At 45.8% G+C, this 22443-nt stretch overlaps 2 protein-coding genes across 18 annotated transcripts in view; both read right to left on the bottom strand.

Moving 5' to 3' along the window:
- ZNF454 (zinc finger protein 454) overlaps window positions 1-7528 on the bottom strand; it is a 21852-nt gene extending 14324 nt beyond the window's left edge. The window contains exons 1-4 of one of the 9 annotated variants that reach the window (XM_046665753.1): window positions 7309-7528; window positions 6144-6236; window positions 4054-4180; window positions 3566-3655 (exon numbers count right to left, since the gene is read on the bottom strand). In XM_046665753.1, the coding sequence (XP_046521709.1) occupies window positions 3566-3655; window positions 4054-4180; window positions 6144-6176 (250 nt within the window). In that variant the 5' untranslated portion in view covers window positions 6177-6236; window positions 7309-7528. Of the gene's footprint in view, window positions 1-3565; window positions 3656-4053 lie in introns of all 9 variants that reach the window. The other 8 variants (XM_046665748.1, XM_046665751.1, XM_046665749.1 and 5 more) reach the window with 8 other exon arrangements.
- A 3863-nt stretch (window positions 7529-11391) lies between these two features.
- ZFP2 (ZFP2 zinc finger protein) overlaps window positions 11392-22443 on the bottom strand; it is a 22297-nt gene continuing 11245 nt past the window's right edge. For 7 of the 9 annotated variants that reach the window (XM_046665758.1, XM_046665757.1, XM_046665763.1 and 4 more), the window contains 3 exons: window positions 20986-21117; window positions 20581-20673; window positions 11392-13613 (listed from right to left, as the gene is read on the bottom strand). In XM_046665758.1, the coding sequence (XP_046521714.1) occupies window positions 12159-13538 (1380 nt within the window). In that variant the 5' untranslated portion in view covers window positions 13539-13613; window positions 20581-20673; window positions 20986-21117 and the 3' untranslated portion in view covers window positions 11392-12158. Of the gene's footprint in view, window positions 13614-20580; window positions 20677-20985; window positions 21118-22443 lie in introns of all 9 variants that reach the window. The other 2 variants (XM_046665764.1, XM_046665766.1) reach the window with 2 other exon arrangements.

Genomic DNA, 22443 nt, shown 5'->3' on the forward strand with positions numbered 1-22443 from the left:
ATGAGGAGTTGGGGAGGTGAGCTGAGTCCTCACGTTTTATAGAAGGAATTCATAAAAAATGTCTAAAACTGCAAAGTCAAGAGGTAGCAACACAAACATGTTACTTGAAAACACAGAACCAAATATACCAAATAATCAGATAAAAGAAGAGAAAGTGGTTACTTCTAAAGAAGGGAGAATGGGGAAAAGGGGGACGGGGGCCACTGTTTTTCACAGTAAACACTGTAGTTCCATTAAACCAAATGCATGTATTACTTTGATAAAATTTAATACTGAACATAAAGAAAAAGAATAAACTCCAAAAAAGTTGAAGGAAAGAAATAACAAAGAGAAAAAATTAATGAAATGGATTAAGACAAAAAAGAAAGGATCAGCAAAGCCAAATATTTATTCATTTAAAAGTCTATTAAATGGGCCGGCCCGGTGGCGCAGCGGTTAAGTGCACACGTTATGCTTCAGTGGCCCGGGGTTCGCTGGTTCGGATCCCTGGTGCGGACATGGCACTGCTTGGCAAGCTATGCTGTGGTAGGTGTCCCACATATAAAGTGGAGGGAGATGGGCACGGATGTTAGCTCAGGGCCAGTCTTCCTCAGCAAAAAGAGGAGGACTGGCAGGAGATGTTAGCTTGGGGTTAATCTTCCTCAAAAAAAAAAAAACAAGGGAAAAGTCTACTGAAAAAGCAAAACTCTGATGAGACTTATAAAGAAAAAAAAAGATAAAAGTAAATACTACTAGAAAGTCATGCTTTCATTCAACAAATACATACTGGACCCTGGTGTGCTGAGGATCCAAGAGCAAACCACACCGAGTCCTTCCCTCCTGGATTAAGGGTAGAAAGGCTGATTTAAACAGGACACAGAAAGCACAAAAATACTTTCTGATCGGGGCTGGCCCCGTGGCCGAGTGGTTAAGCTCACGCGCTCCGCTGCAGGCGGCCCAGTGTTTCGTTGGTTTGAATCCTGGGCGCAGACATGGCACTGCTCATCAAACCACGCTGAGGCAGCGTCCCACATACCACAACTAGAAGGACCCACAACGAAGAATATACAACTATGTACCAGAGAGCTTTGGGGAGAAAAAGGAAAAAATAAAATCTTAAAAAAAAAAAAAAATGCTTTCTGATCATAAAGACAAACACAGGGGCCAGCCCCGTGGCTGAGCAGTTAAGTCTGTGCGCTCCGCTGCAGCGGTCCAGGGTTTTGCTGTGTTCGATCCTGGGCGCGGACGTGGCACTGCTCATCAGGCCACGCTGAGGTGGCATCCCACATGCCACAATTAGAAGGACGAGCAACTAAGATATACAGCTACGTACCAGGGGGATTTGGGGAGATAAAGCAGGAAAAAAAAAGACAAAGACATATATTTTACTTCATTAATTAAGAACTTCTGTTAGTAAAGAAAGAGAAAAGATAAGCTATAGACTGACATGCATATTAACTGATAAAGTATTAGACTCCTGAATACATATAGAACTCCTTTACAAATAAATAAGAAAAAGATAAACTGTAATAGAAAAATGGACAAAGAATATGAATATGTAAGTCATAGAACACAAATAATCAACATAGGAAGAGATGTTCAAGTTCATTAGTAAATAAGGAAATGCAAATTAAAACCGTGAGATACCACTTCTCAGGAATGGGCTAATTTTTTTTGTTTTTTAGGAAGATTAGCCCTGAGGTAAGATCAGCCACCAATCCCCCTCTTTTTGCTGAGGAAGACTGGCCCTGAGCTACCATCTGTGCCCATCTTCCTCTACTTTATATGTGGGACACTGCCACAGCATGGATTGTTGGGTCTGCACCCGGGATCCGAACCCACGAACCTGGGGCTGCCAAAGCAGAGCAGGTGAACTTAACCACTACACCACCGGGCCAGCCCCAGGGCTAATTTTTAAAAGTCTGACAGTTCAAAATTTTGGCAAGAATGTAAAGTAACAGGAATGTGCATCAATTACGACTATAATTTGGAACAACTAATTTAATCAGCGATCTGAGGAAATCTAGGAGAGTTGAAGCACATACTCTTAAATGCGGTATTTCTACACCCAAGAACGCACCTACAAGAAACTCGCAAATAAGGCCTGTGTGGATAAGGAAATATTACTGAACCATGACCACCTGGTTTTTCATGTCATTACCCACACCTGACTACGAAATGCCTCTAGGCATAAAAGTCCTCATTTACCTTCATATTCCCCCCACCAAGCGCAACAAAGAATTCGTGTTAATGATGAACCAAGGGAAGAATGAACGACGTTAGGCTGCCAGAGTGGTAGGACAGCAGGTGAATTTCTTTCAATTCCCGCCTTTTTTTTGTTATAGCACTGCTTGTATAATACAGAGTGAAATATTAAAAATGCCTTAGTTTGGTTACAATAGAAATTCAGAATGTTATTGGGGTAAGCTAAAAGATTTTTTTTTGATAATTGAGTTTTGGAGTTCAGATATTTAAACTCCCTAACAGATTGGGTCCTAGACATTGAAGGTACAGTCACGTGCCACATAATGGCATTTTGGTCAAGGACAGATTGTATATATGACAGTGGTCCCATAAGATTAGTATCTATAGCCTAGGTGTGTGGTAGGCTGTCCCATCTAGGTTTGTGTGAGTACATTCTATGATGTTCGCACAATGACGAAATCGCCTAACCACATATTTCTTGGAATGTGTCCCCGTCAGTACACAAAGTATGACTGTATATAGGTATTTACTGTAGTGTATAAATTCCTGCCCACTTCACTGGGCTACCTTGAAAAATCACTAATAAAAGGTTTTACAAAATATTTTAGAGTCTACAAAATGCTAGCTGAAGGTGAAGCGTCATGTCTCACACAAAGCAACGTGCTCTCCAGAACACTGAGGCACCTGCTCCTGCTCTTACGCTACCAGATCCAGTGTATCAGCCACTACACCGTCATGTTCTCTGTAGCCCCAGGCAATAAGTCCATGTCGCTTACGAGGTGCCAAGCATTGTACTGGGTGTGAGCAATACAGCAAAATGTACCACGACCCTGGCCGCACTCCCACAGTGCTTACAGCCCAAGGGGATGCCAGCCCAAGGTGGAGAATAGTGAAATGCTGGCTGAGTGTACATACACATGGACAAACAAATATGAAGGTGGCTGAAGAAATGTGCAATGTTCAGCTGGAGGAGCTGCCTCAGTAGGCATATGGTGACTGGCCTTTAGGACCAGAAGCAGCCCTGCTGTGTGTGCCCAGGGGGATTCCTCCGCACTGGAGCAGTGCGAGCAGAGACTGCACTGTCAGATGCTGAACAGGACGACAGGACACACAAGCACCGGGGGGAGATGCCCAGACTACATGTCAGGACTTTTCCAAATCAGAGTATTAAGCTATGCCCAATAAGGAGAGAAGAAAAATCATGCAGAGGAGGGTCCAGGGAGGGACAAACTGCCACATAAAAGGAGTGCCACATGCACACAGGGACAAATGTGGCAACACGGTATTGAGGTGAACACGGGAAAAGATACTCCTTCTCACTCCACAGGCCTAGCGCACTTGCCGAGTTCCTCCCGATGCCTCCCAGACGCAGGGTTCTTACCAAGACAGAGGCATCTCGAGGCGTCCTCTGGCATCCAAACTCCCCCTTTTCCCAGCTGTGAAAGCATATCTGGTTCAGGTCCTAAGAGTCCTGTTTTTAAAGGAAAAAAATGGACCATATGTGTTCACACCAGAGAGAAAATCAGTGCAAGGATGAGATCTGGTCCTCTAAACTTCCTGGAAAAGGTGACATAACAGGAAGGCCCAGGGTAGAGATGAGTTCCCAGGAGGCAAAGATGGCTCAGGCCTGACACAAGCAATCTGTTCCCAAGTCTTTCTCCCCGCCAGAAGGGAGGAGGATTCGACCCCTAGTCCCCTGTGAGGCATCTGCACTGAGACTCCAAGAGTCACCAAGGATAGGCAGGCAGTGGCCCTGAAGACGACATCCTCGGTCAGCCCACTCCAGCCCAACCTTTCACATGTAACCAGTTGAAGGGTCCCAGAGCAACGTCCAGATGTGAAGATCAGCCTTCAGAGGCTGCCCCTTACCCAGCGAGACCAGGGTGCTGTAGTTCTCCAGCATCACCTCCCTGTGCAGGGCCCTCTGAGCAGGGCTCAGCTGTGCCCACTCGTCCCAGGTGAAGAGCACGGCCACATCCTTGAAGGTCACCGATTCCTGTAACAGGAAACCCGTCCCTGTTCACCAGCGGCTACCCTTCACGGGGCTCTCTGGGGAATGCTGGGACCCTGGGCCCCGGGGGCCAGTTGAGATCTGCAGGACGTTAGCATAGGGGGCCTGGCGTTCTGTGACAAGGCAAGCACTTCCTCAGGGTCTCCTAGGGGCCGAGGTTTTATTAGACCTTGTTCTCCACCTTGAAGAAACATATGTCATGGAGAAAACATGTTTCCTCAGCACTGGGACTTCATACCTGCTGTTCATTTTGACAAAACATTTTCTCCCATCTCCCTCAATGTGCCCAGCCCTGCCTCCACCCCCACCCCATGACCAAACCCTCCGCAGGTCTCGGCTTAGACATTACTTCCTCAGCACGGCCTTCCTCGACTGATCCCATCACCTGTGCAGGTCCATCAACGCTGGGTCCCACTTGATGTGAGCTTTCCGTGCCCTTGGACTGTGAACTCCAGGAAGCTGTGCCCGTCTCCACATCTCCCTTCTCCCCAGCACGTCTTCCAGAACACGTCGTGTGCACCTAGCACCTATTATTTGTTGCTCAGCAACTCCTGCTTCTTTCAGTTGCTCACCTGCTCACCCCCAACACACATACACGGTTCCCATGGAAACAGTCGTTCTGGGCAATGTGACCTTGCCTCTCTCTCTGATCACAACTAGCGCCGTCCTTGGAAACTAATGCCTGAGAGGCCAAGGGAGCTGCTGTGCACTGAGAAAGAAGAGTTAAGCAGAAGCCCAGAGAAGAAAGCCAAGGGTCCAAGAGAAAGGACTTTTAGGTTATTCTAGACTCCATTTCCATAGCCAAAATCCAATTGCATCTTTGCCTTTGGAAAAATACGTGGGAGATATACCAGTACCCTTCCAAGAAAAGCCTACTTTTGCTTAAGACAGTCTGAGCTGGGTTTCTATCACCTGCACCCAGAGCCTTGCACAAAGTAGGCAACCAAGAAACACTTACTGGATTCAACCCATGAACCAGTTTGCCAGGGACCACTGTCCACCTTTGTATCACCTGCACAGATCACAGCACCCGGCACGTTTTACATCCCTGAAAGAGGTCTGCTGAATGGCAACCAAATCAAGGCAGCCTGTAAACAGGAGACAAATGTGTGACACCAACGAGTTTGAGGAAAAGGCTAGGGCACGGAAATTCCACAGTGGACTGGCATCGTGGGGACAGGGTTCACAGAAAAAGTGGTGCCTAGGATGAGTCCTAAAGGACAAGTCAGAAACCAGGAGGAGGAGGGTGAGCAGCCAGTGAGCTGCCACTGGGTTGAACACAGCACCCTCAACTGGCTGCTCACCCCTTCCAACGATTTCTGCCACAGATTCCTGTCCTGGACAGGCTTAAATGTGAAGGAATTAGACAATTTTACCAAATTCATCAGGATTCATACATTCAAATGCTATCTCCTTCAAAGTGGAGTCCACACTCTTACTCTAAACAGGCTGGCACTGCTCAAAGCTTTTTAGTAATTTACTGAAATTGAAAACATATCATTTGAACGATTTCATTGGTACCTAAAATTCCTCTGGAGTAAAAAGCCAAATGGCATTTTAAAAAAGAGTGCAGTCCACCCCACCTCCCCAAGAAAGTGTCAGAATTCCTCTCTTCTCTCAACTCCTATGTCAGGCACTGCCTTTACTGCTTTACAACCCTAATCTTACTTGCCAGTGGAAAGAGTACAGGTTTCCATTTTGGACCAACGTGGGCTCCAGTTCCTGTTGTGTCACTGACAATACCTTTAGCAGGATACTTAGCTCCAACATCCACTGGGACAAGCTCAATATGGTGGGGGGCGGGGAGCAACTGGGTCAGCCTCTGAGCGAGACTGGATTGGGAGAAAAGCTCCTGGTCAGGGAAAGAAACATGCTCACACTCTTCAAACCTCCAGATTCAAATCTTCTCAGGCAATCTGGAGGGACCCCATAGCAAATCCCCACTCACCTGGGCCATGGTTGGCAGGTGGCTGACTGCCATTCCTTCTTCTCTGATGAGCCCGTTTAAGGACAAGGAGAGCAGGGCTCCTCAGGCTGGAAACTTTGAGGAGAGGACTGGATCAAAAGATAGTACACAGCAGTCCAGAGCAATGCTGTGAGCATTCATATCCTGGGAGGCGTCCAATATCCCAAGCAGTGAATTCTTCGTCCCTCTTTGCTCCCAATTCTCTCTCTTTCTTCGGAGGGTATTTCTGCTCACCTCCACTGTAAAGGGACTCACTCACTATGCTACTACTTTCCCCCCACATCTTTCCCCTAGCATCGGAGACAAATCCTCCTTTTCTATCTTAAATACATTGACTTCTCCTGGCCAAAGCCACCCTCCAGCCCCAGTTCTCATGCTTTCTACCCACCTTCTGGCCTTCGCCCTTAAGTTATGCTGAGAGGTCTCAAGAGAAGTGTGTCTCCTGCCTGGACAGCTGCCTAATCCTGGGAGGGCAGGAGAGGGGAGGAAGTGGGGAAAGAGGGTCGTCTTCTTTCTCAAAAAGGAAGCTAGGAAGGCGGGATCTTCATTGCTCACCTCTCTCAGGCCAAGCCCTTGTCTGGCCTTAGGCCTCTCCCTCTCTGGGGCCCAGTTTGGATGACCTAGAGTCAAAGGTGGGCGAGAAGCAGCGTATTTGTTGAGGGGGTGGGGGGCTAGCAATCTAATTCACGCAACCTCCCGTCCTGCCCTCTGCCAGGTCCCCGGGGAGCGGCTGCACAGGCTACCCAGCGCTGCCCCGGCCGGCGAGTCCCGCATACAGGGCTCCGAATCCTACCGGGGCATGTATTCCCGGAGCATAAACGGGCTGCCCGTCGTCGGCTCCAAGACACACGCCAGAGGCCCTGACCGCATCCTCCTCCACATGCACTCGCAGGTTCGGACTCTAAACCCGAGAGCCCACACCTGGCCGTCCTCCCTCCTTCTCTTTGGAAGCAAACCTCAGCCATACATCCCGGGAAGTTTGGGGCATCAGATCAGCGTCCTCCAGAACGGACCACAACCCAGACCTGCTCGGCTTTCCCTTTTCCCTGTCCCCGGGCCCGACCACTGCACCGCCGCTCCCGCTCTCCCATGCGGCTGTGGCCACCGTGCCTGGTCACCACTGAGTTGCCCTTCGAGGAACCTGTACCGGCGGCAAAAGACCGCAACCGCCACATCGCAGGCAGAACACAATGAGCTGGAGTCTGCAGCCGGGGTCTGAACTGCGCTTGCGCGTTGCCCTGGGAACCGCAGAGCTGAATCCCTACAAGTCCGAGGGGGGCAGCACTTCTACTTCCCAGACTCCTGTTTCCAGAAGGCGAATTGGCCACGAGCTCCTGCACCAGCGCCGGGCCGAGAACATCATTGCGCGCCTGCGCAGATAAGGCCCCGCCCTTCAGCCCCCTACCCCAGGTCTAGTGTTTTCGGGGCTGAAACTACGTTTCCCAGAGGCCTCGGCGGGGGTCGCCGTTCCTCCTGCCGATGACTCCCTGTGCGCTAACCCGCATGTGCCGACTTGGTTCCGTTCTGGTGAGACTTGGAATCGCTGTGTGCCTTGAAAAAATGCCCAAGGACATAGAGACTAGGGAAAAGTTGAGCACGGGATGGGAGAGGTTATTCCGGGGAAGCAGCGCCTGGGCCGCTGACGAGAGCGGGTCGGGGAAGGCCCCCGAGGACGGAGTAGGAGGCCACAAGCCGACAAGGCCGCTTCCTCACTGAGGACCGCGCCTCGGCCCCGCGGGCGCAAACGATACCGCGCAGGGGAGGGTCGGCCGGGGGGCGCGGCGGGGCCGGCGGGGGCGGGGGGCCGAGCGCGAGCCTCTCGGCGCCTTCCCGGGCGGAGGAGCTCGGATGCCCAGGGGCCCCCTCTTCCCCTACTGCGGGGCAGGAGGAGGTGGTCCTCCGTTTGCGGACAGTCTTCTGCAGGCCGGGCAAGGGTGAAGCGATAGATATAAACATGCGACGGGAGCTACTCGTTGCCTTTGAACACCCGTTTTCATGGCGCTCAGGAAGGAGCGATGAGAGGGCTTTAACTTTGTCAGTGGTGGAAAAATAGCCGAGAAAGTGCCTGAGGCTTGTCAGGTCACTGTTGGTCGCCTCTTAGGAAGCAGTGTCAGTGGCCCTGCCTGACACTAGGGCATCTTGTTTGCGTTCCATTGAAAATTTTATCCTGTAGACACTTGGGAGCATCATGTGTCAGGCTCTGTTCTGGGGGCTGGAGAAATAGCAGAGAAAACCAGGCACTTGTGCAGGTTTAATTCCACTCGGGGAGGTGGTCAATAAGAAACAGAAAATAGGTATCAGGTAGTGCTGACACAGTGAAGCTGTGTCAAGGTTTAGAGGGTGGGGCTGGGAAGTTCTCTTTGAGGAGATAACATCTGAGCAGAGATTTGAAGACAGTGGGGGAAGCCATGTGAACATCTGGGAAGAGCCTCTAAAGGGAAGGGGACAGAAATGCTGTCCAGAGATAGACGTGTGCCTGGCGAGTTCGAGGCTCAGCAAGGCCAGTATGAGTGGAGATGGCATGGGGAACAAGGCAGTGGGAGATGAGGTAGGAAGGTAACTAGGGGCCTTGAAGGCCATCATAGAAACTTGGGGTTTACTCTGTGTGTGATGGGAAGCTGTTGAAGGGGTTTGAGCAAGAGCCCCATGGCTGAGCACATCCTGACAGAGTCACTGGTCAGCTGTGGAGACAGATGCTGGCTGGGCTACAAGGGATCCAGGAAAGCCAGTTAGGAGGCTACTACGGCCACCCAGGCAAGGGACAGCCTGCCACAATTATACAAGCTTTCTACAAGGCATCTGCTTTGAGAACCTAGTGATTCTAAGATAATTAAGGGTTCTGGATGGCATGCTAAGTTTTGATATTCCATTTTCAGGTATATGAGGGTGATAATGTAACATTTACTGACCACTACCTAGATATCTACTGGGCACTTTTATAAGCACTTTACATTAGTATTGAACATAATCCAAAGCTATGAGGTTTGCACTGTTAACAAATAAGAAAGCTGAGGCCCTGATATGTTAAGTGCCTTGCCTAAGGCTTCATGTCTAGTAAGCAGAACCAGGAGTCCTGCCCCTGCTGGTAGAGGAGCAGCCCAAAAGTTGTCCCCTCCTTCCTGCCCAGGACGCCTGGGAACTGACATACAAGGGCTGAAGGCTTCCAAAGCGCCTGGAAAAAGTAGTTAAACCTTCATTTATCTGACCCATTTCTTCTGGTGCAACCTCTAAGATTAATATTTTACCAATTCTGAGTTATTGCGTCCATCTTAGGCTTCAATACACTTCATTCTTCCTCCCCCTCTTGTCCTGTGCCTTCCTTTTGAGCCTTTATTTTGCTGCTGTCTTTATCATTTTCATCTATGGTCTACCAATCTCTCTGTCCCCTTTCCTCTTCCCTTCCATTTGTATCTTTTGAGATCAGGTGCGAAACAAGAAAAAGAAATAAGGGAAAGGAAGAAACTGGGTGTAAGGGGACACATTATTAAAAACCTAAGTTTCTGAGGATACAATTAATTCAGTGTTTCATTCCCCTTTGTCCTTGCCTGTTATAACTCCAAGAGGTAGACCTTAAAGGTCCCCTTGCCCAAAGAGATTGAACTGCTCAAGGTCCAAACACTCCGGGTCCATAGGGAACCTCCCCACTGCCACCCACAACATCTTCTGCACCCATCGTTGATTCCCATCTCGCCCAGTGGAAAGTTTCCTTCCTCCTAGTGAAATAGATTCCTATGGCCTCCTCCTGTGCCCCAGATCTTATTTTCCCACTTTGAGCTGCCCATCCCTTCCTTGTTGCACCTTCAGACTCTCTTACGCCTCTTCTTTTCAGTGATAAACATGCTCAATTCTTCTACCTTAAATCACACACACTCTGGTGGATTGTTGGTTGGCTACATCAGCCCCATTCTCGAACCCTCCTTTTCTTTGCTTACCTCTACCATAGAGGCTAGAAGAGCTAAACACTTACGTTCCCAGCCCCTTTTGCTACCAGCCTCTAGGTAACACAGCTGTGATCAATGAGATGGAAGGAGAAGTCTGCTGAGGGGCTTCTGGGAAACCTTTTCTGATAAAAGGCAGACGTTGCAGGTGCTAGCCACCCACTTTCTTCCTGCCTTGAATGCAGATACTTTCTGGAGCTGTGGCAGCCATCACATGACCACGATGGAAAACAAGGCACTGAACTATTTGGTCTCTGAACCAATGCCAACCACCACCAGTTTTGTTATGTGAGAAAAATAAATCCCTATTTGCTTGTAAGCCATTGTTAACTGGGCTTTCTATTATTTGTAGCCCAAAGCTCTTCTAATCTCTAGACCCTCTCTCAACCCCAATCTCCCTCCAGTTATCTTTCTAAATTTCTTCTTTCTCAGTCAAACTACTAAGTCCTTTTCAACCTTGAACTCACTCTGTGGCCCACTAAAATTTACAGAGGGTATCAATAACCCAAACCAAAGGCTGTATTTCTGTTTTTACCTTACTTTAACCCTCTAGGATTTGAAAACAGTAACCATTCCTATCCCTACGCTAAAATTCTCCTTTTACTTGTGTGCCACCCCCTTCTCCTGATTTTTCTCTCCTTTGGCTGTTGTTTCCTCTCAGCTTCTAGGGCCTCCACTTCCTCCACTTGCCTGGTCAATGACAGTCCTCCCAGGGGCCCTTTATCACTGCCCTTCTATTTAGTCTACTGCCCGTCAGGAGACTTTGCTAGGATATCCATAACTCAGCAAAATGCCCCCAAAATGAACTCATCATTGCTCCACCCAACTGGTCAACTTTACGTGTTTTTAATTAGGGCACCCCCTTTCCCCTCAAATAAGAAATTCAGGTGCCCATATTTAATCAGTTACCACCTTATGTAGATTCTGCCTCATTATTGCTTCAATTCTTCCTTTCCTCTCCCATCCTACTGCCAATTTCTTAGGTTAGCCCTTGGAAAACAAAGAATACATCTTATTCATTTTGATTTTCTAATCATGTCTAGTGCATATTTAGCACTTATTAAATGTGAAATAAACGAAATTGTCTTTCCTATCATAACTATAGATCTATAAGATCTCCCTATGATTGTCTGAATATGTTGAGTTGCAGAGATTTTGTTCCTAGTTCAAATTTTCACATCTGTTAGCGTTCAGCCTTGCTCTTCTCCTTTCCAAGAGTTTGATACAGAGATAAGTATTCTGAATCCTGTGTACTTAAAGACTACATTTAATTTATATTGTTTTCTAAATAATTAGCTTATTTAAACAGTTTAATGACTATTAATTGAGAACTCAGAACACCATGCTATTGCATTAAGATCTGTACAATTGTTCCATCACCTGGTAGCAACCAGCCTATATTTAGGGGAGAAAATAACAATGCAGGGGGAGGGGGAGGGACGGGGGGATAATAGGATTTGGCAGAGGTAGAGAATTTTGTCTCAGAACATCCAGGGAAACCAGACTGTGGAACAGGAGCATCTAGATAACGTATATAACATGGTAAAAGATCAAAGATCTCCTAGCATTCATTACATTTATAGGTCTGTAGCATGTTACAGCTAAAATGGATCCTGGAGACCTTCTAAGTCTCAAATCTCTCATTTACCAGAAAAGGAAACTGTGACCTGGTGAAAGGTGACTTGTGCAAGTGAGTGGCAGGTCAGGACTACGTACCAGGTCTTTGGGCTGTCCAGCTGAGCACCCTCACATGCTCTCCAGTGTGAAGTCTCTGACGTCCAAAGGAGAATCTGCAGCATGCTACAACGGAGCTTATCTTCAGTGGGAATCCTCCTCGTTTAGAACATTAGCTACTTAAACTTTCTGATATAAAGTGAGTTTCACTTTCAGAATCAAGATTTCTCCACTTTGATATGGTTTCTCTGCGATGGTCTGTAGTATCTGGAAGGTATACTTGAACTGAAAGATTTCTACACCATTACATTTAGTAGGTTTCTGCATTGCATGATTTATCTGATTATCACTGAAGAGTTAATCATGGGTCCAATGAAAACTTTCCTCACGTATGAGTTCTCTGATGTCGTGTAAGGTTTGTACTCCGACTGAAGGCTTTTCCACATTCATTACACTGATAGGGTTTCTCTCCTGTATGAGTTCTCTGATGCACTATAAGAGATGAATTCTTAATGAAGGCTTTTCCACATCGATCACATTCATAGGGTTTCTCACCAGTATGAATTCTTTGATGCTCAATAAGGTATGCGCTCTGGCTGAAGGCCTTTCCACATTCATTGCATTCATAAGGTTTCTCTCCAGTATGAATAACCTGATGTACAGTAAGGGATGATCGCCCAGTGAAATGTTTTCCACATACCATACACTCATATGGTTTCTCTCCAGTATGGATCCTCCGATGTTGAGTAAGAGATGAATTCTTACTGAAAGCTTTCCCACACTGATTACATTCAAAAGGTTTTACCCCAGAATGAAGTCTCTGATGTTCTATTAGATATGTACTTTGGCTAAAGGATTTTGCACATTTGTTACATTTGTACGGCTTTTCTCCAGTGTGATTTCGCTGATGCAGGGTAAGAGTTGAGCTCTTACTAAAGGCTTTTCCACATTCACCACACTCATAGGGTTTTTCTCCAGTGTGACTTCTCTGATGGACAATAAGATGCATACTCTGACTGAAGGCTTTTCCACATTCATTACATTCATAGGGTTTTTCTCCTGTGTGAGTTCTTTGATGTACTGTGAGATTCATGCTTTGGGTAAAAGCTTTCCCACATTCATTACATTTGTAGGGTTTCTCTCCAGTATGAATCCTTTCATGTTGAATAAGGGATGAATTCTTGCGGAAAGATTTTCCACATTCTTTACACTGATAGGGTTTCTCTCCAGTATGAGTTCTTTGATGAACAGTTAGGTTCATGCTCTGACTGAAGGTTTTCCCACATTCATTACATCTGTAGGGTTTCTCTCCAGTGTGAATTCTTTGGTGTACAGTAAGGGAGGAGCGTTCAATGAAGTGCTTCCCACATATATCACACTTATAGGGTTTCTCCCCAGTATGAATCCTCTGGTGCTTAAGAAGGGATGAGCTCTGACTGAAGGTTTTTCCACATTGATTACATTCATAGATTTTCTTTCCTACAAACATTCTTTGAGTTTTAATTAATTCAGAATTTTGTTTAGTGTCTTTTCCATGTGAATTCTGATTATGGGGCCTTTCTCCCCTAGGAATACTTTGTTGTGTATCAAGGACTGAACCCTGACTGGAATATCTTTCAAATTCATTACCTCTACAGACCCTTCTCTCAGTGGGGGTTTCCTTATGGGGAACTGCCACTTGGCCCAGATGTCTATCCTGGTTTTTCTGTTGCCCCTCTAACCAATTTTCCCCTAAGGAAGAATGCCAGAGACCTTCCCTTTCCATTATTACCCATAGGATAAATCTTCAGTAACGTTGGTTCTGCAGTTGACTCTTTGGTTTCAAGTGTTGTCTCCCAGTCTGAAAAAAATAAACAATTCAAATGCACATTGGTTTCTGAGCTGGGAGACCGAAAACTGAAAAGGTGGGAATTAGAGAATAAAACTGAGAATAACCATAGGGACATTTGAGAGCTTTCAAAGATGTTCCTACAATTAGGAATAGATCTGGAAGGGAGGGAAACTGAGCTGGGACAAAAGAACAGTGAACCAGTTATAAATAATACGGGAACCAGACGCAGGGTAAGCAGAACAGTGAGCCTCTGGAGGAGGGACAGACACTGAAGTCACTGACCGCGGGACAAGACTAAAGAACGAAGATGGCACTAGGGCAAATATTCATAAGCTGGGTTGGCAGAGGCAGATCCAGAGGCCCTGGCACTCGCCATCACCCCTCCTACGCTGCTGCCTGTAATCCTGACACTAACTCTTCGTCAAACATCCCAGTGTGACACAGTGAAAGGACTGTGGACCCTGGAGTCAGACGAATGGGTTCAAACCCTGGCTGTGTGCACATTTATATCTGCACTAGTTACTTGTTTCTCTAGTTTTGAGTTTTTGGATATAAAATGAGGATAAAGATAATCTGATAAGAATTAAGTAAGATAATGTATTAAATGAGACAATTTTCACTAGTTACTTGTTTCACACTTACATCTTCACTAGTTTCTTGTTTCTCTGGGTCTGAGTTTTCAGATATAAAATAAGGATAAAAATAATCTGATAAGGATTAAGTAAGACAATGTATATAAACTACCCTTCGGGAACATACTTGTCTGGATCATAAAATGCCAGAACATACTTGAAACTTAAACTCGTGTGGGAGGATGACAATGTAAAATAGCTTTCCCCTGCAAACTTTGCAGGCTGTAATTTTCTCACGAAAGAGAGTCCTAAAGCGTCCTACCCTTTCCTAAATATCTACTCCTTAAAGATGAGAACTGGTGGCAGGGACAGGCAAGGGAGAATCTGTTGAACTGCTTGAGGGGACGCTGACGGAAGGACCTTGTAGCCACTCAGACTTTATTTTTTCAGATCCCATTTGTTATCCCAGACAAAATGGCCTGGAGGCAGTGAGAGGCAGAGGACAGGAAACTACAGTCTGAGAATCAGCTTGTCAGCCTGATCAAAGTCAACAGAGCTGAGATCAACACGGAGCCAGCAAACCAAAGGCTTGAGGGCAGGAGGCTTTGCTGTGAATAAGAGGTGTGCGTCAACTGGACCTCCTCCTTGCAGCCTGAGCTGCTTCCACAGAGGAGGAGAAACAGTAGCAAGCCAAGGAGGCCCCACCTCCAAAACACACACACACCGCCCAGTGACCTCAGAAAGCACCCATCCGGTCAAGTACGAGAACAACAGGGAGCACAGGAACCAGAGGTGGCCAGTGCCCTCCATCAGCACATCCAGCAAGCCAGCTAAAGTTCTTTGAGAACATTCAAAGTGCTACCCAGTAAACAACATAAAGGGCAAAGGGGATCCATTCACATGGTTAGACAAATAAAAAGCCTATGCAGAACTCCCTCCACTCAAAGATAAATGATACAGAGAAAATAATCAAGTTTGGAAACTATGTAGAAGTTTAAGAAATAATTTTTCTTTTGAGGAAGATTAGCCCTGAGCTAACATCTGCTGCCAATCCTCCTCTTTTTGCTGAGGAAGACTGGCCCTGAGCTAACATCTGTGCCCATCTTCCTCTACTTTCTATGTGGGACGCCTGCCACAGCATGGCTTGCCAAGCGGTGCCATGTCCACACCCGGGATCCGAACTGGCGAACCCCGGACTGCCAAAGCAGAATGTGTGCACTTAACCACTGCACCACTGGGCCGGCCCCAAGAAATGAAATTTTAAAATAATAAAAACTGGAGAATGAGAAGAAAAAAGAAGCATAAAAACTAAAAGGGAGAATAAACCTTGGAAGTATAATTAAATGCTTCCAATCATCAAAAGACATCATAAAGAAAGTAAAAAAAAAAAAGTCACATACTGGGAGAAGATATTTGTAACACATGACCCACAAAGAACTAGAACTAGACTTGGAAACAGTATCTCTGGAACACTAAGCCCACCAGAAAAGGGGGCGGAGGTCTTGAAAGGACTGAAGAAAAGGGAACCTGAATGGCTTGGCAAGTCTACTAAAAGGTATATACATCTAGGTAAATCTGCCTTGTAAAGGTATACCATGATTCATAAGTTTAAAAGTAGCATTGTGTACAATAGCAAAAAATTGGAAACAACCCAAATATCCATCAACAATAGAATTAAATTGTGAAATGTTTATACAATGGAATAACTGACAACAGTGAATGTTATGGACTTGGTGTTTGTGTCTTCCCAAAATTCCTATGTTGAAGCCTAATCCCCACTGGGATTAGGTGGGACCTAATCTAAGAGGTGGGACCTGAGAGGTCATGGGGGGGGAGCCTTAGTGCCTTTATGAGAAGGGATGAGAGAGCTTGCTTCCTCTCTACTCTCTACCATGTGAGGATGCAGCCAGAAGGCAGCATCCTGGAAGATAATATAGGTAGTACACTCATTGACATCAAACTTAAAAGGATCTTTTCAAATACCATGTCTTCTCAGACAAGTGAAACAAAAGAAAAAATAAACAAGTGGGACTTCATCAGACTAAAGAGCTTCTGCAAGGCATAAGAAACTAGGATCAAAACAAAAAGACAACCCAACAATTGGGAGAAAATATTCGCAAATCACACATCCAATAAGGGGTTAAATCTCCATAATATATAAGGAACTCACACAACTGAACAACAAAAAAACAAACAGCCTGATCAAAAAATGGGCAGAGGATATGAACAGACATTTTCCCAAAGAAGATCTACAGATGGCCAATAAACACATGAAAAGATGTTCAACATCACTAATCACCAGAGAAATGCAAATTAAAACTACACTAAGATACCATTTACACCTGTTAAAGTGGCTATAATCTCTAAGACTAAAGATAAATGTTGGAGAGGGTGTGGAGAAAAGGGAACCCTCCTACACTGCTGGTGGGAATGCAAACTGGTGCAGCCACTATGGAAAACAGTATGGAGATTCCTCAAAAAACTAAAAACAGAACTACCATATGACCCAGCTATCCCACTACTGTGTATCTACCCAAAGAATTTGAAATCAACAATCCAAAGTAACATATGCACCCCTATGTTCACTGCAGCACTATTCACAATAGCCAAGACATGGACACAAGCCAAGTGCCCATGGACTGATAATTGGATAAAGAAGATGTGGTATATACATACAATGGAACACTACTCAGCCAGAAAAAAAGACAAAATCATCCCATTTGCAACAACATGGAAGGACCTGGAGGGAATTATGCTAAGTGAAATAGGCCAGACTGATAAAGACAAACACCAGATGATTTCACTCACATGTGGAATATAAACAAACACATGGACAAAGAAAACAGTTCAGTGGTTACCAGAGGAAGGGGGGTGGGGGGTGGGTACAGGGGGTGATGGGGAGCACTTATGTGGTGACAGACAAGAAATAATGTACAACTGAAATCTCACATTGATGTAAACTATTATGAACTCAATAAAAAAATAAAGAAGCATTAAAAACCCCCCCAAACAAAAATTCACTGCTTTTCACATTACTAATAACTTCCCTCTCTGTTTCTGAGTTAACAAGGTGACTAGTGTAACACTGTCACTAGGAACAGCACCTCTGTCTTTACATTTTCTACTCATCTTTTATAAAATAGCAGAATCTAATGAAACACTCAATTGCTATCCACACAAACACTTTAGTACAGAAAAAGAAGACAATGATGCTGAAAAGAAAATTAGGCCAGGATGCAGAAGTTCTATTTTTACTAGATAGACTAGGAAATAAGAAGTCACAGCAAATGTGGAGGGAGGAGGGCAAAAGGGGTGATTAGGCACATGAGTGTGGTGATGGATGTAATTAGTCTTTGGTGGTGAACCTGATGTAACCTATGTAGAAATCGAAATATAATGACGTACACCTGAAATTTATATAATGTTATAAACCAATGTTACCTCAATAAAAAAAAGTCACAGCAAGGCAAGGAAAGTTATGATTTTTAAAAAAATTAGCATTAAAATCAAAGACAGATAGGAAGAAAACAAAACAAAATGGCTGTGTTCCCATTCTGGCCTGTCCCGCCACCTCCCTGAGTGCCTTCTCTGCCTGGGAAGGGGCTGACAGTGCTGCCCCTCGGGGTTGCTAGGACGAGCACATCAGGCGAGGCCTGGGAAGAGCAGGGCACAGCACACAGTCAATGCTCTCTCGTCTTGGTTTTGGATAGGATAATAAGATGACTAAATGGTAGATTAGTCTGGTAGTAACATGAAAGAAAATCTGGAAAGAACGAGATCCAGAGTTGGCACATGCTCTTGTTTTCTGGGCTCCATGCCCCTCCACTTCGTTGTGTCTCCAGTTTCCCCCTCTACCAGACACCTCTCTGCTCTTGTGACGACATTCAGGTCTCCTTCTGGCAGAAGCACTCTACCTCTGACTTCTCTCAGTTCTCGCCCTTTCTTCCTTTTCCTTCAGGCTAATCCTGTTGAAACGCCAGTCTGTCCTTCAAAGTCTCTAGTTGTCTGTTTCCCCTTTGCTTTTCTACCCACAGCACAGTTCCCTGGTCACAGGTGGCTTCCTTGTCACTAAGGCCAATGGCACTTTTCACTTCTTACTTGGCACTGTTGCTCTCTCCCTCTGCTTTTCTCTCTTCCCTCAGCCCAGCTCTCCCTAAGTTCTCCCCTCCTCCTCTGACCAGTCTTTCTGTCACCTTGCCAGGACATCTTTGGCCTCCAACCAGATGTTCTTGCTCTTCAGGTGCTGCTTTGCCCTTCTCACTCTCTCTTTCTGATGCTCATCTAACACTCACTGATACGACTATCACAAATATGATTACAACCCTCAAAGCTGTATTTTCACCTGATTTCTAAAAATTCTACTTGATGTCATTCAATATTCACTCAACAAACGTATTAAATATGTACTCTGGCAGGGAATGTGCTAGGCAGAGGCTATAAAGAAAAGTAAGCTCAATCATGACAATTCAGTGAGCCTACATACTAGTGGCTAGACAGACATTCAAAGAGCTAAGGAAAATAGTGTGAAGTGCGGTCACAGATGAAGAATCTTTAGGACATTGCTCAGTGGAGAAGTCTGCAGAGGGGTGAAGAAGTGGGAGAGGAAACAGGGTCAGGAATATATGTATTTGCCTCTGCTGCCTCCAGAAAACCCACCAGAATAGCATGGGGTAATGAAAAAGCCATAAATAAACACAATAAAATCTAGGGAACAAGGAAAAAAATGCTGCATACACATTCCCCAAAACCCCCAACCAAAATTACTTAAATATCCTCATACAGAGAAGTTAATGCGTGCATTAAAAAGAAGCGACTCAGATAATGGGAAGATTCATAGGGAAAAAAAACATATGCTGGTAGAAATACATTTTTTCACAGAAGGACTGAAAGACAAAGTTTCAGGAAATCTTCACATCTCACACTCCTCCCTTCAAACAGTGCCATGCAATCCACTGCAGGGTCTGTTCCCTGTGCCCAGAATGTCCTCCCACGTGACCTCTGTCTCCATGGAGTGTCTGTTCAGCAGGCGCCTAGAGGAGAGGCCTTGCCTGAGGGCCTGTGGAACAGCACCCTGGCCCCGCCCACGCCCCCGCACGCTGCTTGTCTCTCTACACAGCACTCTCTCTCCGATGCTCATTCCCTCCTTCCTCCTTCCTCGACTTTCCCTTCTCCCTCCCTGCCTTCTTTCTTTCTTTATTGTCTCCCCTACTAGGCTTTAAGCTCCACAGGGAAACTCTGCCTGTTTGCTTATTGCTGTATCCCCAGTGCTAGAAATAGGGCCTGGTGCTCAAAAAATATTTGTTGAATAAATAGGTTATTTACATAAGAATAAATACAAATAGCAATAGTAATCAAATCCATAGAAATCTGTAATAAAGGCAATTAAGGCTACCGAAGGGATTATTTTATACCTAATAAACCAGCATTAAAAAACAGATAACATCCAAAGTTGTAAAATATGTAGCAAGAGCCACAAAAATATGTATATCTTTTGACCTGGTGATTCTTCTCCTAGAACCTTGTTCTTTAGAAAGCTTACTGGAAACCAGCAGCAATGTTCATCAGATTATTTTTTCCTATCAATATGTTCTTTTACTCAATTCTTTGCTTTATACTTAGATAGCCATTCACTATCCACAAATCAAATAAATATTTGCCAATGTCTTTAATTTTAAAAAAACACATAAAAAGAAGTGGTGATCAACGCTTTCCCACAAAGTAGAGAAGATAAAGGTGTAAGAGGCATTTTTTCAGAGAAAAGTCACTGATAACATCTCAGAGAAATTTCAGTTGTGATGGAGATTAGAAACCAGATAAAGATGAAGAAGCATTAAAATTTAGAGAATAGGGTTGAATAAGCAGTAGATGTGGATTAAAAACTTGGGAATGAGAAAGGAAATATATAGAACGTGAGGTTATTAATAAAAATAACGAGGCTGCAGTCATCCTTCATTTGTTTTTAAACGACTTTTAAAACACCTATAGGCTGCAGAGGAAGAAACGATGGTTTGAATGAAGTCGGGGCCGAAGCTCTGGATGCAGGTTACAGCTGAAGACTCGTCAAAGCGAGGAAAGGCCGGGAGGGAGACAGAAGAAGGGATTCAAAGTACAGACGGAGACAGGGGAGGCAACAGTACCTGCTGGCCTCTCCTGAGTGCTCAGTATGTTCCCAACAAGTAGGTGCTACAAAGGTAGTAACTCATTTAATCCTCATAACGTGTGACCTCCCTCCAAGGTAAGGACACGCGAGACCCAGGGAGGACGGGTGACATCACTAACACAGAGGCATCTGACAAGACACATCAAACGGTGCTGGTCTCTCCAGAGACCCGGGATCCCTGAAGTGATTTCTCCCCAAGGTGACACACGCATGCAACAAGTCCTTGCAGCCTGACACTTGTTACCTGGAGAGACACACCCTGGAAATTCTTTAGTGATCAGGCTCACTTCTTCTCGTTCCAGCTGGGAAATCACATCTGGTTTGGAAAGCTGACGCCCTGCTCAGGAGAAAAGACACTAAATGTGTGTTCTGAACTGAGTATACAAACCAGCCCCAGCACAAGTCCTCATCCCTCTCCCTTTCGGGCTTCTGAGCAAAGGAAGGCGTGGCCTCCAAAGTTTCCCATTCCCAGGCTCGGCAGAAAAGCCCTCTCACCCTGAAAGAGAGGACACCAAGCCAAGACCCTAAAACAGTGCCCTGAAAGATCAGGGATTTCAAGTCTAAAGGCAAGCATTTCAGAGCTTGTACAAGATGTCAGCAGGGGGAAAACATATCAGCAGGTAGGTTTTGAGTTACAAGAAGTCCTTACCCAGCAAAGCCAGGTCCCTGGAGCTCTCCAGCGTCACTTCCCACACAGGCTCCTCTGAGCAGGGTCGAGAGGAATCCACTGCTCCCAGGTGAAACACACAGACGCATCTTGGAACATCACTGACTCCTGAAACTATAAATTCCTGCTCAACGAAGGACTGTGCCAATAAAACCCTCTGAGGGCAGTGAAAAAACAAGCAGCATTAGAAGAAACAGGATACAGAGATCTGTGTGAGAAAAATGTGTAACCTCCAAAAGAAACAAAACATTAAAAATAGACACCATAACAATATATATAACAAATATAACAAAAATACACATTACCATGAAATAGTCAGTGATGAATATAACACTGCAGAAAGTGCTTTGGCATTCAAGGATAGGAGGAGGAGGATAAGGGAGTGACAGGCAAAGGTGCCGAGGGCTGCCCCGGAGGACCGCTGGGGAAGAGAGTGTGGTGTTCTGATCCCCCGCTAGTCACCCCACTGGTGAGGGAGGGGCCCCCCACCCTGAATAGTACAAGATAACTGAACACATGGCACCAGGCCCCAGACAGATGAGACTGACAGCAGTTTATTGTCACATACACAGGGAGCCTGGGGGAGGAGGACACTGCACACCATGCAGGGCTCCTGGGTGCTGCACTCAGGGACAGTGTGACCCAGCAGGGGCTAGGAGGCCGGCTTTGTGCTGACAAGAGGGTCAGGTGACCTTGACCACCCTGGGAAGACGAGATTGGTTTCTTTGGACAATTTTGTGGGCTGGTAAGGAGATGAAACCTGTTAGGTTGAGGGCTGGGAGGGGTGCACCTGGTTGGGCTGATGGGGGAAGCTAGCTGGGTGGGGAGCCTTTCCTGCTGGTGGGGACTCACCTGGAGGGAGCAGAACTCATAGCTAGGTCTCTGGAGCCCGTGAGGCTCAAAGATGTCAAGGCAGCACATGGAATTTCCAGCCTTACAATACAGGTGGGAATCCCAGTTAATAAGGGGAAAGCATGTGCAACAAGATACGTCCAGAATGTGGCTGGTCTACGTGAGGACCAATAAAACACTCAGCTTGACTTGAAAATGGCATTTCAAATTTATAAGCCCATTTCAGCCTTGTTCTCTAGCCCTTAGAGTAGGAAATAAAACACCATAAGCATTCAATATGTTTAACAAGTGTGATGGTTAATTTTATCCATCAACTGGATTGGGCTAAGGGATGCCCAGATGCTGTAAGGCATTATTTCTGAGTGTTTCTGTGAGGGTGTTCCCATTTGAATCAGTAGACTGAGTAAAGATCAGCCCTCGCCATGGTGGGAGGGACCATCCATTCTGTTGAGGGCCCAAATACAACAAAAAGCCCGAGGATGGGTGGATTTGCTCTCTCTTCTTGAGCTGAGCCCTCTTCTCCTGCCCTTAGACATCAGCGCTCCTGGTTCTCAGGCCTTCCGACTCTGACCGGGACTCACACCACTG

The sequence above is a fragment of the Equus quagga genome, chromosome 7 (assembly GCF_021613505.1).
Source record: "Equus quagga isolate Etosha38 chromosome 7, UCLA_HA_Equagga_1.0, whole genome shotgun sequence".
NCBI classification, from domain to species: Eukaryota; Metazoa; Chordata; class Mammalia; order Perissodactyla; family Equidae; genus Equus; species Equus quagga.